Source organism: Octopus bimaculoides, chromosome 14 (genome assembly GCF_001194135.2).
Source record: "Octopus bimaculoides isolate UCB-OBI-ISO-001 chromosome 14, ASM119413v2, whole genome shotgun sequence".
NCBI lineage: Eukaryota > Metazoa > Mollusca > Cephalopoda > Octopoda > Octopodidae > Octopus > Octopus bimaculoides.
In genome coordinates, this window is record NC_068994.1 from 46880022 (window position 1) to 46901262 (window position 21241).

Sequence of the window (21241 nt, forward strand, 5' to 3'; positions counted from 1 at the left end):
ATATATATATATATATATATATATATATATATATATATTTACTGGAATGATTCATTCACCTTTGACCATGCAATAACACAAGCAATTCAAAAGGATGCTACAGTTATAGAACTCGCTGTGTATTTTAGTTGTGTACTCACTCGAGTAGGTGACTAATAGAAGAATGATGTTGAGGCTCCTCTTTATTACACAGACAATATTGAAAAGACTTTGATGATTACGAAGAACAAATTTCAGGAGGGAAAAAGTCGCGTGGATCTTATTCACGTATTTTCGTTGTTAGCTGACCATTTAAGTGACATATATATATACATACGTATATAAATGTATGTGTGTGTAAAACATGCATGTATATAAATATATTAGACCTACGAAACTTTAAGTTGCATGGGACCGAACCAAACTATTTTATATAATATATAAAATTGTGTGTGTAATCAAAATTTGGCAGCGTGGACCCTAGAACAGTCCTTCTTAAATAGAACTATGATTTAAAAAGCTTTTTAGCGGGATAATTTCAACTTTCAATTAGACAATGGTGTATCGAGGATCGTATTGTACACTTTGTCGTCTTTCATTTAAGACGATATTATGTGATCTGAGGCTAACTTGAGTACTATCTCTAGCAGGTCCAGCAAGTGTATATTTTGTCCATCTAGTCACGTGTCAGTCTACACGCGCTCCATGCCCAGCTTAGACTATCCTGAGCTTTTTATATATTCTAAATATTTTATAATACATTTTAAATTGTTTAAATTGCCGCTAATTATTACTATCAAAGATGTTTAGTAAACTTCGTGTCCATTCGGGTAATTTTCTTAATTCATTGACTATAAATTTGAATCGGCAAACTACCAGTTAAGGCCCTTTGCAAGCACTATATAAACATTTATTTGTAATATCGCATTTTAGTAACTAGGCCATTCATTTTTATTTATTCCTGTTGAGTCTTTATACCCCCCACCCCAATTGTAACAATAGAAATATGAAACTAAATTTTATCGAACGTGACATCAAGCTTAAGAAATAAGGTTTAATGACCCCTAAACATTGACCTTGGTTGCTTTCTCGTTTTGACACAGTTTTAGTTAAGCTATTTTAGAATAGTGTGTGTGATCCCTCGTGACACAAATATTGAATTCAAGGGAGGTAATCCATCATTGCCAAACTGCTTCCTAAAATTTGTTTTCACGATTATTAAACATTTATTTATGCATATATATATACATATACATACATACATACACCGTATAAGTTACGCCGCTAATTTAATGTTAAATCTTGGTATAAATTTTTTTTCCCAACTATTAAGCTTTATCTTTTTGCTCCGTGTATAAGTTGCATCCCAGTTTTTTCAGTTAAAATCAGATATAAATAGTGCTACTTATACATGTGTAAGTACAGAATGTATATATACAGAGAGAAAGAGAGAGATGGTGACCCCCTGTTATACTCTTTCGCCCCAACTTTCTCTCATTCTTTCTTCCTGTTTCTTGAGTAATGCTGCGATGGACTGGCGTCCTGTCCAGCTGGGGGGAACACATACGCCATAGAAACCAGGAAACCGGGCCCATGAGCCTGGCTAGGGTTTGAAAGGACGCATAAATAATATATATATATACTTAGAATTGGCTTTCACACAGCTTCTGTCTAAAAAATTCACTCACATAGCAAAGGTTGGCCCAGGGCTATAGTTGAAGACACTTGCTAATGGTTCCACACAGTGGAACTGAGTCTGAAACTAGGAGCCATATTCCTGCTATTAAATTTCCATTAAGTATTTTGGATTTAAAATTTATTTTTACTTTCTTAATTGCCATTGGATTGTGACTATGTTGGAATACCACTTTCAAAAGTTTAACTCAGAACCCAGGACTTGGCCTTGGCAGGATGAAAGGCAATGTAGTTCTCGCTGTTATAATTTAAATGTTTAGGATTAAGATTTTTTTACATAGATATTTTTGTTTTTATATTCTGTAATTAAAATTCTGTTATTTGTTTATCCTTTACAGAGAGCAGAGAATCAAAGAGAATATGAAAGCTATGCCAAAATTGATTGCCGAATTTCATAAGCAGACTGAACAGAAACAACTGTTACAGAAGAAACAGGAAGAAAAGAAAGCCAAGCTTCTTGAAGAGGCACGAGCATACTTTGGTTATTCGGTGGACCCACGCGACGAAAAATTCAAGCAAATGTTGGCTGAGAAAGAGGCTGCAGAAAAGAAAGCAGCAAAACAACAGAAGAAAGCTGAGAAAATGGCAAAAGTTACTGCCAGGTTATCGATGGGCAATAAAGAATCTTAAATTAAATATATTTTATACAATGTTTGAAATGTGTTCTGTGTTGAATCGTGTAATTAGGACTTACATTTATTTATTGAACAAAAATAAAAAGAAAAAAACGAAAATTAAAGATGTGTTGTTATTGTTTAAACCCAGGTCAGCCCTGATCAAGTAAAACTATGATCAAAGGCATTCCTACCATGACCTCTTTTTTTTTTCCTTTTTTTTTTTAAGATAGTAGGGTGTGATTGCTATTTCTTATTATGGTCTAAGTTCAAATTCCACCAAGGTCAGTTCACCATACAGAAGCTCCCTTGTTGTTTAGCCTCCAAGTTGGCTATGATCCTGCAGATCTGTGTTCAAACATTCTAATGATGACCATCACTTCTTTTATTCACTATATCTAGAAATATGTAGTCATGCAGCTCCTCTTTAAGAATTTGCTCGAACCTTCAGTTCACAAGCATCTTAACCCTTTGTCCCCTTGATAAACCTGACTGCCTCTCTACCTCCTTAGAGTTTGAGATCTTACAGTAGTCTAGTTTTTTTTTTGTTTTTGTTTTTTTGTTATACTTTTACTGGTTCAGTTATTGGACTGTGGCTATACTGGATCACCACCTTGAAGGGTTTAGAGCAGTGGCCCTCAACAATTTTTTTACCTTTGGATGGACCCTCATTACTATTTGATATTTAAAAAATCCTATTATATTTTTTTAATTAAATGTTATTAGGAACTGTGTAAAAAAATTAAAATATTTTGTATATTGAGTCATCCCATAAACACTTCTTTTATTTTTCAAAATTAAGATAAACAAAATTCTTTTTTAATCTAAACTATACTCTCTTTCATTTTCTACAATGCTCTTCCATCTATCTGGTAGACTTCCAAGGCCCTCTTCCAAAATTCACTTATCCGTGATGAAAAATACTCCTTCAGTACTGTTCTGACATCCATCATCTATAGAATTCATATTTTTTCCGTCCAAATCATTTTGAAGACTGCAGAATAAATGATAATCAGATGGGGCAATGTCTAGCGAATATGGTGGGTGGGGCATCGTTTCCCATTCAAACTGCTCCAGCCTTTGGAATGTCATCCTTGTTGTAATGTGATCAAGCATTATCCTGATGGAAGAACACCTTTCATTTTGAAACCAAAGATAGTCATTTTTCTTCTAGCGCTGATGTGAATGACTGGTTCAAAGACCAAATCCAAGCTTCTCTGCTAGTTCCTCAACTGTTACGATGGGATTTTGTCCCACCAAAGTTTGCAGGATGTCCTCATCAAACTCTACAGATCTTCCAGGATGAGGTTTGTCTTCTAGGCTGCAGTTTCTGGAACCACCATTAACACTGGCGTACGCTTATTGTCCAATCCCCAAATACTGCATTAATATTCCTTGCACTTTCTGTTGCGTCGTTGCATTTATTGAACTCACAAAACAAAATATGCCAAATATGCTCCTTTGTCACTTCCATTATAGCTTTGAAAAAATATCTGTTAAAAATCGAACAGCACTCTTCAAAATTTGCACTAAGAATAAGAATAAGGTAAAATTACTACCTGCTTTTATAGCAAGTTGATGCAGGTAGTTTATCCCATCCCCCTCCAACTTTTAGTTCATGCAATTGAAAAAAAACCACATTATTTATGAGATGACTCAATATCATCGAAGTTATTGTACATACATTTTAACACCAAAATCTTATGTGAACCCCACTTGAGGACCAGTGGTTTAGTGGAATAAATAAGCCCCTGTGCTTCCTTTTTATTCTATCAGTCTCTTTTTGCCAAACTGCTACACTACATGAACATAAACAAACCAACACCAGTCATCAAACGTTGACAAAGATATGTGTGCGCACACACACATGCAGAAATATATGATAGCACAAAGATTCTTAGTGCCATTTCTTCAAACTCTTTACATGCCGAGTTCAAATCCTGCTGAGGTCAACTATGCCTTTCATCCCTTCGGGGGTTCAATAGAATAAAATACCAGTCAAGTACGGGGCGGGGGTGGGGGTGCAATGTAATCAACTTGATTCCTTCCCCTCAAAAATGGCCACAAACCTTGCAACAGGGGGTAAAGTTGTAATTTCAATCATTTTTACACCTTGGAAACCAGATAACCAACTTATGGGCCCAAGGGCTCCAGAAAAAAAAAATATCTTTGAAATTGAGACTCCAGTATGGCCACAGACCAATGATTAAAACTTAGTAAACAAATAAAATAAGGAAATAGGAAAGAAAACAAAAAAAAACAAGGGAAATCTGTGAGCAAACAGAGGGTTGTGTTTTTTTTTTCTTTTAGTTTATTTAAAATTTTGTTTACATTACCATCGACGTCGTCATCGTTATCACTGCCATTGGAGTTGTCATGATTATCTGTCATCGTTATGATCATCATTATCATCATCATAGTCACTGTCATCAGTCATCAATATCGACCTTATCGACTTCATCATTGTCGTAGTTGTCATCACCACCACCTTCATTGTTGAAATTGTCATCTTTGTCATCAGCATAGTTGTAATCACCTTAGTCCTAATCATCATTATAATTGTCCTCATCATTATCAGTTATCTTTATCATCATCATCATTGTAATTACCATAATCATCATCATCATTATCTTTCCAGTCATTATTGACATTATCATTATCATAGTTTATGATTATCATTATTTATCATCATCATCAACATTCTATTTTCTGTAATTACTATTACATTATCATTATTATTATTATCATTAGAAATGATGAGTCTAGACTGATCAACAACAGCAACAACAAATGCATACAGTGCCGTGGCAGGAGCATTTGCTGGTTACATAGAATCGGGTTGCCATGCATGAGTGAATGAGTGTGTCGCGAGGGGTGGGTGAGATCATGGAGCGAAAGGTGAAATCATACAGGGATGAACGGATGGATAGATGGAGGATGGAAATGGTTACATGTGCAACTTGATGAAATGTTCATGTGGTGACATGGAGGTGAGAAGAGAAAAAGAGGTAGTGGAGATAGTAAAAATAATGGGAAGGTGTTTCCTCAGACATGTAGACGTAGCTGTCACCATGGAGACACACACACACACACACACACAAATATAGATGCATGTTATATATATATATATATATATATATATAAAATTTAATAATAATATTAATCAATTAAAACCAGTGGTCTAGCATATTTTAAAAAATAAGAGGAATGACCAGCAAAAGTGGACTCCTATATGCTAGAAATAGATGCCGAATCATCTAACCACGAAGAATATGTTCTATTAGTATTTTTTCATTCGTCTTGCCCTTTTACAGTCTGTTGTCTCGCTGAAATTTTTACTGAGAACATATTCTTCATGGTTAGATGATTCGGCATCTATTTCTAGCATATAGGAGTCCACTTTTGCTGGTCATTCCTCTTATTTTTGTATGTAATATATATATATATATATATATATATATAAATACCAATCAAATATGTATATATATGTGTGCATATACATGTGTATATGTATATGCATGTGTATATATATATGCATGTGTGTGTCAGTGTACATGTGTGTGTGGTGTGTGTGTGTGTGTGAAAGTGCTCACGTCCCTTAGATACAGGGAAAATAAAATATAAATATATTTCATGTGTGGGTGATAAGTTTGCTTCCCAACCATGTGGTGGTCTCAGGTTCAGTCCCACTACATGACACCCTGTGTGTGTGTGTCTTTTACAATAGCCCAGGATGGGATGAAATCTTGTGAATGGATTTGGTAGACAGAAACTGAAATACACAGTGTGGCCCAGAAGTAACCAAACCCTATTGAATTTATTGAATATTGCTTGATGAACATTTTCTGGGCAGATGGACAGGACCCATGGAATGGCCTGCAAGGTCCCCAGACCTCAGTCCTCCAGACTTCTTTCTCTGGGGAATACTCAAAAATCAGGTCTTCAGTGCTAAACCAAAAACTCTCAATGATTTGAAATAGAGCACTGGAATTGTGCAAAAAAGTAACTGATTCAACTACTGAACGATGTCCAAACTGTGTTGCAAATAATGGTTTATGTTTTGAACATTTGCTGTAGCCTTGTGTAATAAAAATTTCTGTTCCATTTATTTGTAACCTTTAACAATAATTAGAGTTCAGTTACTCCTGGGCCACCCTATATGTGTGTGTGTGTATTTGTATGCTTGTGTGTAGACTTGTCTTGACACCATGGCTATAAACGAGCATCACCATCATAAAGTTGTTGTTCATACCAGTTTTCTGTGAGAAAAAAAATGGGGAAATATTGCCTTGCTTGGAAATAGGTAAGGGTTGGTAACAGGAAGAGCATCCAGCCAGAGGAAACCTGTCCTAGCAAATTGCATCAGACCCATGCAAGCATGGGAAAGCGAACATTAAATAATGATGGTGATGATGATGATGATGAGGATGATGACCTTGATGATGATGACAGTGGTGGTGGTGGTGGTGGTGCGTGTGTGTGCGTCTATACAGGCTTATGGTGAATGTCAATTCCTGACTGTACAATACTGTCTAGCTCCTGTTATAGTTTTTGATTAAGCCCATATCAGTTTTCGTCCAGCAGACATTTGGTCAAAAGTGTTCCAACCATGACCATCCCATATTTGGTCTTTTTTTTTTTCAGACTAATGTGTGATTTCAAATGAGATTTGGTTCCTTGTTAACTTGTGAAGCTGTTGCTGCTGCTGTTGTTGCTGCAAATCCATGGTCTAGTGTTCCAGCCTTAGCTACCCCATCCTTTGTTTGTCTGAAACTTTTTTTCTCTAGACATGGTATATCTTGGACTACATTATGTAATCTGAGCAGCTGATTGATAGTGTCAATTAGAGTGTCAGATAGATTGCTTGTGGTAATCATTCCAGCTCAAATTCAAACCCCGCCAGGGTCAATTTACCTTTTATTAATTTTTTTTTTTTTTGTCTGTCTGACTTTCTCTCTTTTGGAAGAAATCAACCAAGATCACATCTGAAGTGTGATGGGCTGCACCAGGTCAAAAATATGCCCAAGAATTACACTACATCACAACGGCACCCCTACAACTCAAACAAGGAACTGAGAAGCCAAGACAAGGCATTGTGCAATGTGTCCTTTAGACAACGTGATTTATCAGAGATTTGGTTGCTATTTCAAGCAAGTCTAGCCACACAAGTAAGACCCTTCCCTCGCCTGCCTTTATTGTATATCATATAATTTTTGTCCCTATAAAACAGCTAGACATTTCCTAATCATATATCACTTTTCCAAAATAGTTTGCTGACACGGTAGGTTTATCTTTTTCTTAATTACAATTATTGTTATTAATAGTTATCGCCAAGCCAACATGGCAGTCCCAAAAATAGGATGAATGCTGCTGTGGATTAGCTCCAAGAGGCCATCGCCTCTAGCTAGCTATGTGACACACGAACCTGTGTCCTTTATAAAGGTTCATGTGTCACATAGCTAGCTAGAGGCGATGGCCTCTTGGAGATAATCCACGGCAGCATTCGTCCTATTTTTGGGACTGCCATGTTGGCTTGGCGATAACTATTAATTTCCAGTACCGCTGCCGTAGTCTCCTTCAGAGAGACTTAGAAATATTAATAACTCTAATTATTGTTATTATTATATTAATAAAATGAGTTGTCAAGCTGGCGGAATCGTTACCGTGCTGGACAAAACACTTTGCACCATTTCTTCCAGTTCTTTAACATTCTAAGTTCAAAAACTGCCGCTGAGGTTGACTTAGCCTTCGACCCTTTCAGGATCGATAAAATAAATACCAACTGAGCACTAGGGGGTCAATGGAATCGACTTCCCCCCTGTCCCCTCAAAATTACTGGCCCTGTACTAAAATAAGAAATGATTATTACAATGATAGAAATAGCGGAGTGAGAGAAATGACATAACCCCATCCAAACCAAGTTAAAGATATCTTACAGTATTTAGTTCCATCTACATATATATATATATACATATATGTATGTATGCGTGTGTGTATGTATATATATATATATATATATATATATATATATATATATAACCCATACACACTACCAGCAAAATCATCAAGAAAATAAATGCTGGTCAAATGCGGGAGTGATTTATGCTTTTGTTCTTTCCACAAAAGCCTTTGTGGTTCTCATGATTAAGTTATAAGACTTTGTTATTAAAGTTATTACTATTATTATTATTATTATTATCAATGTTATTTTTGGTAATGATTAGTCGTTTTTATTATAACAATTTGTTGTTGTCATTATCATCAATCATCAACATTATTATTATTGTTGTTGTTGCTATGCGAGTGTTGATTCATCGGTTTAAAATGATTTGGTGTTCGTATGGTCGGCAATGGACAATTGCTTGCTGTCTGTGGCATCAGCAGGCCACATCAAGGACGAAGATTCACATGTGACGTCTGGAGCTGAGGGGGTTTTATCTTGGTTGGGTTGAGGTGCCAGTCCTTCACGATACAGCTGCAATTGTTCCAGGTACTTTTGGCACACTGCCAAGCGCCTATCTCCTTCTCCATGCTGTGACTTTGCTCCAGTGGCAGTGGTGGTGTCAAACTCAGAGGCAGAAGACGGAGTCAGTAAGCTGTCCTTGTTCAACTGGGTATCTGATAGTGATGTGGCTGTTGGGACTGTACCGGGGGTGTATAACTGTTTTTTCTGTACATCATACAAATGCTGTTCTGTAGTTTCAATGTTTGACAAGGACAACAGTGGGGGAGAAACAGTTGCAGTTGATGATGCCAAACCAGATTTCTCAGGTGTGCAGGGATAGGTAGTACTGCACCCCTGTTGATGTTGATGGCTACTGACAGGGGATGATGGTGGGACAGTGCCTGATGCTGGACGAGGAACTCCTCTGGAAGTAGTTGATTGACTAGAATCAGTGCTGACATACTGAATGACGTCTGGTGACAACCCTGGGACTTCACTGCAACTCGCTTTTTCAAATAGATTCTTGGAGAAAAGGGTGGGATTGAAACTGGACTTGTACAATTTCATTGATTCAGCTTCTTCAGGAGAAAAGTCTTTGTCAGAAATGGACAACCGAGAGAGGGCAGTCTGTGGAGGGGGTGACATCTTACTTTCGTCATCACCTACTACATCATCGTCGTCGTCGTCGTCATCGTCATCATCCTCATCATCATCTTCATCATCGTCACATTTTGTTGAATTTGAGTCGGGCAATGTTGCTGCCATAGCAACATTGCTAGCACTGACTGGATTGGTGTTTGTTGTCTCAGCAACCAAGCTGTCGTTACTGGCATCAGGAATCAACACATTGGTAAGGTGAGGCTCGTCTCGGCTGGCATCATGGTGACAGGACTCTGACAACTCAGTTGGCAAAGAAACAGCATTTGTGCTGACACTACTGCTGCTGCTGCTACAGATTTCTCCGCAGTCTGCCGGGTGGCTGTGGAACCGCTGGAAATGCAGGTTCAAATGACCCCGACGACTAAAAAGCTGCGAACAGTAAATGCATTTATATTCCTTCTTGCGAGAATGTACTACCAGATGACGTTTCATGTCTTTCCTCTTTGTAAAAACCTTGCTGCATTCCATGCACTTATGGGTTTTGTCGAGGCCCTTCGGGTAAACGATCCCACCGTGGATCTTCAGATGTAGTAAGAGATCATCCTTGTTGTCGTATTTCTTATTGCAGATCGGACAGTTGTTAATCTTACCCTTCTCTGCTGCATGCATTGCCATGTGTGTCTTGTGCATAAAGCGGGATATGTATTGCTTGCCGCACTGTTTGCACACCCATGTTGGCTTGTCCGGCTTGTGAGTGTTCAGGTGTGATGTCAGGTGATCACGCCGGCCAAAAGACTTCTCGCAGAAAAAACACTTGTGGTTTCGTGGTGCACTGTGAATGAGCATATGCCGATCAAGGAGGAACTTTGACACGAACACTTTACTGCAGTTTTCGGTTGTGCATCGATGCAACACTTTCCGTCCATGTGCACACATTCTTCCACTACCGCCACAACTACAGTTATTGTTTTTACTTCCACCATGGCCTCCCCTCCTTTCCAGCTTACACGAGACACACTCATTCTTCCGGCTGCGTTTCCTCATCACTGAAGGCGGAGAGATCAAGGCTAGCTTGGTAATTTTCGAACCTACGTCGTCTGTGTCACTATTGCCAAGTAACATCTGACCGAACGTTGCTTTAGAAGACCGGGTGACACGTTTCAGATTTTGGTTACCAATGCCACCAGCTTCCAGTGGAGTTGCACTTGAACAAACGTCAACGTTTCTCTCAATTTTCAACTCTTTGCTTTTGGTACCATGGATGACGTTGTCAATAGAGATGTTTTCTTTGCAAACTTTTGCAGCGACTGAACTCTTTGAACCTGCAAACAACACCAAAAAATACAAATTATTAGCACATTCTTTTAAAAAACATTACCACAGCTTACCTACCTCATATCACTTCTCTCTTTCTCTTCTTCTCACTATTTCTTTCTTTCTCTCTCTCTCTCTCTCTTTTGTTTGTGTGTATGGTCAAATATCGACCCTAGTGCATAACTCGTACTTAATTTATCAACCCCGAAAGGATGAAAGGCAAAGTCAACCTCGGCGGAATCTGAACTCAGAACGTAACGGCAGACGAAATACCGCTAAGCATTTCGCCCGGCGCGCTAACATTTCTGCCAGCTCGACGCTTCTTTCAGTTTCTGCCAAGCAAATCCATAGTAGAAGACACTTGCCTAAGGTGTTGTGCAATGTTACTGAACCTGAAACCGGGTGGTTGCAAAACCTATATGACGAAAAAGGAAATAAGATGATTGCACAGGGCAGGGTGGATGTAGAGGATGGAACAAAACGACCACAAAATGTTTGCTGTGTTGGTTGGAAACATCAACGCATTAACAAAAAATTATTTTTATATTGAGTTGTCCCCCTTGCCTTTGTTCTTTTGTTGAATGGTGATTAGTTACTTATAGACATAGTCTGAATACAATAATAGTTCCATAGATACAGCTCTGATATATTGAAGTTATAGTGTTCACTATATTATATGTATTATTAATTAAGTCATTATCGAAAGAAGTTTTGAAGTGAGCTTATATTCTCGCTTTGATAACTCACATTATGAAGGGAAGTAACTCATGTAAACTCTTTTAGAGAAAATTTATTTAAAAAAAAAAAAAAAGTATTTTAATTCTAAGAACAACATTGACAGTTAGACATGTGCAGCATTTATATTAATATGAAGTTGATGAAATAAAACCTATGTTTTCTTCTTTGGATTTCTTTATAACTTGTATATCAAGCTTCGTCAGTGTGTGCTATGAAAATGCCATATGTACACACATCGCCCACACGCACGCACATGCACACATGCACTTGACTGTAGGGCTAAGTTCGATTTGCAGCCTCATGCTTTCAGGTTCAGTCCAATTGCATGGTACCCCAGACAAGTACAATTGTCTATTATAACCCTGGATTGACCAATACATTGTGAGTGAAAGGTTAGATGGAAACTATATAAAAAAAAAAAACCCTTAGGTATATTATCATAATTATCATCATCATCATCATCATTTAACACCAACCTTCCATGCTGGCATTGGTTGGGCGATTTGAGACGATCAGAGAAATCAGAAAACTGTGCCAAGCTCCAAAATCTACTGTGGCCTGTGGCCTGGTTTCTGGGAACCCTTCCTAATATCAATCACATATATATGTTTGTTGTCCTCTTTAACAATTATGTGTGTGTGTGTGTGTGTGTGTGTATTTCTTTTTTTCTTTTATTTGTTTCAGTCATAAGACTGTGGCCATGCTGGGGCACTGCCTTGAGGAATTTTAGTTGAATGAATCACAGGTAGACTGACCCTTTTCCCTTTCACCTCTCTGGATCCTCACCACCCTCATCTCTCTCTCTCTCTATTTCAAGCCTTTCTCCTTCCTCCCTCGCCTCACATCCATGTTTACACTTACACAATAGCAGTGGGTACTCCTACACAACCCACTCGATTACCCTTCCACTCGGTCCCTCTCTCTCTTTTCCACTAAACCCTGACACTACTCCTTTTACTTCCCTTCCCCTTTTCCCCTTTCATACTCCCCCTCTCTCCAATAGCATCTACTCTGTTACTCACCCCACTACCATGCCCTCCCAACAATAAATCTACCCCCTCTCATCATGCTTTCTCCCTCTTTCACCACCTCACCTAAAAAAACGTCACTCACTCTCCCGGATTCTCCTTTTGGTCCTGGTGGCTCTTTAGTCTTGCCAATTACAAGGTGACCTCACCAGTACTGGTGCCATGAAAAAGAAAAAGCACCTAGTACTTGGGGTTAGGAAGGGTATCCAGCAGTAGAAATCATGCCAAAACTGAATCACTGGAGGACGACATATTCCTCTGGCTTGGCAGATCCTATCAAACTGTCCAAAAATGGAGATGATGATGATGATGATGATGATGATGGTGGTGGTGATGATGGTGATGATAATGACGATGGTGATGAAGGTGGTGATGATGATGATGATGGTGATAAAAGGAACAGAGTTGAAGACTGACCGGTGGCGCGTGAAGAAGTGAAACTGAAATGCCGTCGTGGTCGACTTCTCTCCAAGACTCTAACAACATCAGAAGGAAATGGTAGCTGAGGCAGTTCTCCTTTGACATCGGACTCCGTGGAAACAGTCTCCATTCCTTCATCATATGAGTTATCCTGTTGTACGGTGTGAGACTCAACACTGGAGTCCTCGCTGATGCCGGAACCTGGAGGTACACAGTGCAGGAATCATATTAAAAGGAAAGAAAGTATGGAAGACAAGCAGGCAGATAGGTAGGTAGATGGATGGATAGATGGATGGGTGGATGGATAGATGGATGGGTGGATGGATGGATAGACAGGGAGACAGACAGGTAGACACTTAAGTAGATACACAGGTAGATACACCAATAGATACAAAGACAGACAGATAGACAGGTAGACAGATAGGTAGAAAGACAGGTAGACAGATGGGTAGACAGACGGGTAGACAGACAGATAGATAGACAGGTAGACAGGTAGAAAGACAGGTAGACAGACAAACAGATAGATAGACAAGTAGTCAGACAGGTAGACAGACAGGTAGATAGACAGGTAGACAGGTAGAAAGACAAGTAGACAGACAAACAGATAGACAGACAAGTAGTCAGACAAGTGAAGTTGAACATCTTATCTGGCCACCACAGTCCCCATATCTCAATATTATTGAACATTTATGTGTAAGGCACATAACTCTGCTTACAACAGTCTGCTTGGCTGACAAAACAGGTCCCTCTCTTACCCCCACAGTTCAGTGATTAGCTGTGACAAGGGACAGATGTAAAACAAATCAAAAACATTGCAGCTATGGAACTAATGGATAAAACAGCAGCAGCAACAGTAGTAGTAGCAGCAGTGGTGGTGGTGGTGGAAGCAACTAGTAGTAGTAGTAGTAGTAGTAACTGCAGCAGTATTAATAGTGCCAAAAGTCACAGTACCTCTAGCAGTAGTAGTAGTAGTAGTAGTAGTAGTAGTAATTGTTGTTGTTAATTAGTTAGCTACTTTGCTAAATTAGTTAAATTGGTTACCTGTGTTGATATCGGAGAGGACCGAATCAGAGACTGTCAGACAACTCTTCTCCAACATCAGCCGAGCATAGTTGGCAGCATAGCCCACCCTCAGCTCATCTCCAATGTGTATTGTCTGCAAGAAAGAAACAGGGAGAAACAAGGATTAGTCACTATGGACAGTCAAACAGAACATGCACACGTACACTTTTAATATAAAGGTAAATTGAGCTGTTTTGTTTTAGCACCCCAACATTATATATACATAAAAAGCACCCACCCTAGTAACACGTTAAAAGCTCTCGGTACACTCTGTTAAGTGGTTGGTGTTAGGAAGTACATCCAGCCATAGAAGTCATGCTAAAACAGACGACTGGAACCTGATGCAACCCTCTGGCTTGTTATCCTCCTGTCAAATTGTCCGACCCATGACCACATGGACGTTAAATGATGATGATGATGATGATGTCATTTTAACGTCTACTTTTACATGCTTGCATGGGTTAGATGGGAGCACATTGATTCAAAGTTTTCTACAGCTGGATGTCCTTCTTGTTGCCAACCATCACTTGTTTCTATGGTGCATTTTAGAAAAATAAAAGTAAGGAGTCGATATCCTCCACCATCATCAGTACAAGAACTGGAGACTGTTTTAGCTGAAGAATGGACAAAAATTCCTTTGGAAACAATTCAAACTTTGTACAAGTCCATACTTTGTAGAATTCAAACTGTAATTACTGCCAAAGGCAGTCCTACCCAATACTAAAATAAATTTATTTGAAATTTTAAGGTGTTTCCATTATTTTGTCCAACCCCTGTGTGTATATATATATATACACATATCCCCACATCTATCACACAAGTAAGTTGGTGCATATACACACACTCATACAAATCTGCATTCATGCAGATGCACACACAGACATCCACTACTCAAACATACCCATATAGATACTTGCAACAAATACATGCATACATAACACAAATATCCATATATAAACACACATTTACACAAAAACACACACAAAATTTAAAAACATACTTACCCGAATTGCTACAAAATATATTTTTCCATCACACTGGTAAGCTTCTAGATTTTGTTGTGTGTCAGCTAGACAGGCTGACCGTACAAACATCATCCAGTTGCACTGACCGTTATCAGTCATGTCCAGTGTGACCACCGACTGAATAGATTCTCCACCATTAAATACCTAGAAATGGACAATGGTAAAGAGACAGTGAGACAGTCCCACAATCCATTGGTGTATATCGCGCATGGTACACTTTGTCTAATCAGACCAAAAAGGAAGTTTCTAGAGGCAATTAAGGGAAGTGATATATCAAGCATTGGCAACTTTTTTATAGGGGCCACACTACTAAAAAAATTTAAGGTCATTTTTCATTGCTGTGCCATTCAGAAAGCACTGCAAGCTGCAGTTTACCCACGACTGCTCTACATGGTTGTTCAACCTGCTAGAAATAGCAGCCAAATAACACACACACAAACAAGCAAACAAACACAGAGTGTAAGGAATATTCTGTTGCATGTATTTTTATGGACATTGACCGATAGATTTCAAACTGACCAAAATTTTATCAATCTCATCGTTCAAAGTACTGTCCTCATTTTTGGTAACTTATAAAACTAATTAAAACAACAACAATAAAACAAGCAATCAAAAATTTTTTTTTTTAAATAACTGAATTTACCTTTAGAATAAGTGAATTTGTCTGTACAGGTGTGTAATTGGCATCTGCTGGAAAAGGAGGGGCTACAACAGGTCCGAATTTAGAACGCGCTGGTATCACACGTTTGGCAAAAACTCCTCTTTCTGAAACTGAACAGTGAATGAGAGAACCTAAAGTTGGTGATGAAGTGGGACTTAAAACAAAATTACAGAAAGAAACAAGTTTTCCTTTCCACCCAAGAACCTCTGTCACATCAGAGACAGCATTTCCATCAAATAAAATGTACATTTGAGCCAATGAAGGAGTCTGATAGTAGCCACTCGACCTGTTAGAAATAAGAGTCAAATAAATGTCCTTCAAATCACACTCCCACTTTCAACCATCTTAACAGAAAAATGGGAAAGACACATTACATAAAAAATATCTTAGATATAGGCGCATATTGAGTTTCACCATGGTCGCTGGACCTGTTAGACATTGCAATCAGATCATCATTTAGTGTCCATTTTTCTATACTGGCATGGGTTGGATGGATTGACAGGGGCAGGCAAGGCCAGAAGCTGCATCAAGTTCCATAGACTGTTTTGGCTTGGTTTCTACAGCTGGATGCCTTTCCTAATACCAACCACTTTACAGAGTGTACTGAATGCTTTTTACAGGGTACCATCACCAGTGCTTTGTATGTGGCACCAGCACTCTTTACATGGCACTGTGGTTTCAGGATCTTGATTCTATTGTGGAAGACAGGTCTTCTTGAGAACAGCAACACACCATATACCTCGGTCCTTTGCCACATCTCCTCTCAAATCATACAATATCATTCTTGAAAAAAGGAATGGCCACATTAGATAATACAGTCTTACATACATACCTAAAAAGACAGAATGTTCAGAGTTGATATGCTTTTGATCATAGGACTGTCTGGTTAGGGCTTACCTGGGGTTAAACAACAGTACCTTTCTCAACTCCAGCAGGAAAATGTATAACCATCTCTTTCTCTTGTGGAGGTGCATGGTTTGGTGGTTAGGATATTGAATTTATGAGCATTGTGATTTTGGTTCCTGGACCAAGCAATGTCTTGTGTTCTTGAGCAAAACATTTCTTTTACATTGTCTCAGTCCACTCAGCTGGTAAAAATGAGTAAATCTAGTGATGGACTGGCATCCCATCCAGGGAGGAATATATATGCCAGAGAAACTGGGAAACTGGCCCCTATGCCCCTTAAAGGGTATTATGGTCAAACCATTTCTTTCCTTACCTTTTAAGGGATGAGTCTTGAGATTTGGTCGAATAACTAGTCCTTTTGGCAGTGTGAGGTGGGCCATGGGAGGAATGACCCTGTCCGGAATGTCTTGAAGGGGTCCATGTTCAGGGCAGTCCCGATTATTGCTGCGTCCACATTCATGGCACCCTTAAAGGAATAAAAAAAAAGAAAAGAATCAAATATTTGTTTCAAATTTTGGCACAAGACCAGCAATTTTAGTGGGGAGGAGACAGTCAATCACATCAACCATCCCCAGTACTTGTCTGGTACATATCTCATTGACCCAGAGAGGACGAAAGGCAAAATCAACACAAGCAGAATTTGAACTCAGAACATAATGAGTTAGAAGAAATAAAGAAAAGCATTTTTACCAACGTTCTAACAATTATGGAGCTCACTGCTTTAGAAGATAATCAAATATTAATCAATATGGTGATGATGGTGGTGATGATGATGATGATGATGGTGGTGGTGATGGTGGTGGTGGTGGTGGATGATAGATCTTCCATCAACAGTTTCAATGATAAGCATTCAGTTGTTTAATCACCTCAACAACCTCCTCTTTGAATTAGCATATAGACGGCTGAGTACTCCACAGACACGTGTGCCCTCCAACATAATTCTCAGGCTGAAATCAATGGTGACACAATATGTAATATGGTTGGACCTTTCAGTCACATGCACAATCCATCCAACAGGTTTCCATCTAGCCAGTTTTATTCACATGGCTTGGGTTAACCTAAGGTCATAAAAAAAAAAAAAGGTAGCCAAAGGTGCCATACCGTAGGATTGAAACCAGAACATGACTATGAAGTGAGGTTCTTAACTGCTCAGCTAAGTTTGCAGTCATTAGGGGCCAATATAAATCATTTCCTCTGATCGTAAGCCCACTCAAAGCTGATCTGGGGTTCAACAACAGTGACAGCCTGTTAGACCTATTAGAAATAATAACCAAATCACCCTCAAACCACACTACATCCTACCATCATCATCATCATAATCATCACTTTAGCGTCCACTTTTACCATGGTTACAAGGGTCAAACAAGAGTTTATTTAGGCAGATTTTCTATGGCCAGATGCCCTTCCTGTCACCAACCCCTACTTGTTTCCTAACAAGTTAATCTTTCCCTAGGGCCAGACATGTTTTTGCAGAATATTGGAAATGAATGACACTGCTTGTATGAGAGTGATTATCATTTTAAAACTGTCCAATGATATCAAGACAATGGAACACAAACAAACACACACAGGCTATAGTAGAAGACACTTGCCCAAGGTGCTACGCAGTGGGACTGAACCCAGAACCATGTGGTTGGTAAAGCAAGCTACTTACCAGACAGCCACTCCTGCGCCTATATGTATATGTATAAAAAGACATGATGTTCGTGGGTGGAAAGTCTTTTATGACAGAGCTACTTGACCAGGGCTGACCTGGTACTAAGCAACAACAGCAGCCAACAACACTCACATTGTCATGGAAACATAGAAGACGACAAAAATAGAAAAAAAAAAACACTAAGAAAATAAAAAATTAATTAATTAAAATACTTTTCGTAATTAGAAGATAATTTTCAATTCAATCAAGTTTGATAGGAACAAGTTTCAGACTGGTTTTCGTTGGTTTCAAAGCATAATCTTTAGTTCATTGGACTGTGTGTGTTCAATAATTAATGGTCTGATTATTATTATTATTATTATTATTATTATTATTGTTGTTGTTATTGTTGTTTATTTAGTTTTTATTGGTCAGTACAGGCCATCTATTTTGGTGGTCAGCATTGTTCATCTTGGACAATAGTTTATTTTTGATGTTTTTCTTTATCTTGTGCCAAAAATAAATTTGCTTCTACTGCCTCCATTACTTCCCACTACTGCCACCACTACCACCCACTCACTGCCACAACCACCGCCAACTGCTATAAGCATTTCACCAGTGAAATCACAAAACCACCCACCCACCCACCAGCACAACCACAACATACCACAACACCACCAACCATCCAACACCTACCATCACCACCATCGATATCATAAGCCAACAAGAAAGCTTCTATGTGATCACTCGGCTTGCTAGACATAGTAACCTAATTTCTCTTAATTATAGCCTACCTTCTTGAAAAGGAAGAGACACTGTATAATGTATTCCTAGATACACTCTGTCTGAATACAAAATGAAATGGCCATAACAGGAATACCTTTGATCATAGGGTTGGTTGATCAGAACTGACCTGTACACAGAAGCCAGCTCAGGAGATAATGCTGTGGTTGCAGTGTATCTTTAATACTTTAACATTCAGATTATACTATCAGATCTAATGCTTATTCATTCACATTGTTTTGACTTAATCATGTATGATCTAACTTTGATGATTTCTCTATTTTACTTGTTTCAGTCACACACACACACACACACACACACACACACATATATATATATATATATATATATACGACAATCTTCTTTCAGTTTCCATCTACAAAATCCACTCACAAGGCTTTGGTCAGCTCGAGGTTATCATCATCGTCATCATCATCATTGTTGTTGCCATTGTCATCATTTTAAATGTCCCCTTTTCCAAGCTTGCATAGGTCAGATGGAATTTGTTGAGGTGGATTTCCTAAGGTTGGAGCCTAACCCTACCACCTGAACAGTCACAATAAATCTCACACAAAAAACCAATGCTGGCAGACCAGGCTAAATTCTAACCCATGAATCATGCTCCAAAACATATCCCAATATCCACAAATCCCTGTGCCATGGGTCCACTCAGATGACATAAGTCTACTCAAGCAGACACTTACCTTGTAAACCTCTGTATATTATACAAGCCTGTATGTGGTCGGTTGACCTGTTAGAAATAGTAAATCAAATCTTCATCAAACCACACTCTTCCATCTTAGGTAATGTGCAAATTACACTAGTAAAGATGATGTAGTTATGGTTTGAATGGCCTTTGATCACAAGTTATCATTCTGCTCCATCGGGGTTGACCTAGGGCTAAACAACAATTCCAATCTGTTACACACTTGTCATAGATAAAGAGGTTCAATGGGCATTGGTTCTAATCCTCAGATTAACTAATAAACCCATAAGAGGTTTGAAAGATACTTACATATGCCATCCATTTTCTTCAGTTGTGTCTTCTAAGCATATTCTCTAAGGTTAAATGCCAAACCTAGAAATCCAAAACAAATAATAACAACAATAACAATGAAAATAATAATAATAACAATAATAATAATAATAATAATAATAAAGTAATTTTTTATTGGCCACAAGGGCTAATATAAAGATATAATAATAATAATCTTTTCTACTCTTGGCACAAGGTCCGAAATTTTGGTGGGAGGAGGCCAGTCGATTAGATTGACCCCAGTACATAACTGGTACTTAATTTATCAACCCCAAAACGATGAAAGGCAAATTCGACCTCGGCAGAATTTGAACTCAGAATGTAAAGACTGATGAAATATCGTTAAGCATTTTGCCCGGTGTGCTAATGGTTCTGCCAGCTCACTGCCTTATAATAATGATAATAATAATAAATTAGGCTCCCTGCCTAATAATAATAATAATAATAAATAGTATGCGAAAGAGATGTGAAGATATTAAATAAAAAGATATTAAACAATATTTTCCAAAGAGTTTAAAATGCCTATAAGTGTGTAGATTATTAGAAATGATGAAGTGATGTGTTACAAATTTGCTTAGGGATAACGGCAGACATATTAAAATTAAAATGTACAACCATCATGTGATGTCCAGAAAAGGGTACACACAAGCACATCTATATATATATATATATATATATATATACTTTATATGTGGGTTAACAAGGCAACCAAAGGTTTCATGTAAAGAGATAACACAAATTTTCACTGTCAATATTAGTACTTATACACACACACACACATGACAGGCTTCTTTCAGTTTCAATCTACCAAATTTAGCCCAAAAGGATTTAGTTGGCCTGGCCTATAGTAGAAGACAATTGCCCATGGTGCCCTGCAGTGGGACTGAACCCACAACCTTATTGTTGGAAAGCAAATTTTTCAACCATATAGCCATATGTGTGGAGGCACATGGCCTAGTGGTTAGAGCAGTGGACTTACGATCGAGGGATCACAGGTTCGAATCTCAAAACGGGAAATGCGTGTGTTTATGAGCGAAACACCTAAGCTCCATGCAACTCTGGCAGAAGGTAATGGCAGACTTCTGCTGACTCTTTCACCACAACTTTCTCTCACTCTTTCCTCCTGCATCTAGCAGCTCAGCTGCAACAGACCAGCATCCCATCCAGGTGGAGAACCTATACACCAATGAAACCAGGAAACCGGTCCTTATGAGCCAGGCATGGCTCAAGAAGAAACAAACATACACCCATATGTAATTGTAGTTGGAGATTACCTTATATATATATATATATATATAT

General features: G+C 38.4%; 2 protein-coding genes across 2 annotated transcripts in view; one reads left to right on the forward strand and one right to left on the reverse strand.

The window, feature by feature from the left end:
• Positions 1–2413, forward strand: part of LOC106876383 (growth arrest and DNA damage-inducible proteins-interacting protein 1) — a 3304-nt gene extending 891 nt beyond the window's left edge. The window contains exon 2 of the mRNA XM_014924896.2: positions 2013–2413. Within this exon, the coding sequence (XP_014780382.1) occupies positions 2013–2304 (292 nt within the window). The 3' untranslated portion in view covers positions 2305–2413. The remainder of the gene's footprint in view (positions 1–2012) is intronic.
• A 2140-nt stretch (positions 2414–4553) lies between these two features.
• The window catches only part of LOC106876377 (PR domain zinc finger protein 10), a 24660-nt gene continuing 7972 nt past the window's right edge, over positions 4554–21241 (reverse strand). The window contains exons 2-8 of the mRNA XM_014924890.2: positions 19922–19984; positions 16801–16953; positions 15564–15691; positions 14900–15064; positions 13875–13989; positions 12831–13034; positions 4554–10655 (exon numbers count right to left, since the gene is read on the reverse strand). Of these exons, the coding sequence (XP_014780376.1) occupies positions 8608–10655; positions 12831–13034; positions 13875–13989; positions 14900–15064; positions 15564–15691; positions 16801–16953; positions 19922–19934 (2826 nt within the window). The 5' untranslated portion in view covers positions 19935–19984 and the 3' untranslated portion in view covers positions 4554–8607. The remainder of the gene's footprint in view (positions 10656–12830; positions 13035–13874; positions 13990–14899; positions 15065–15563; positions 15692–16800; positions 16954–19921; positions 19985–21241) is intronic.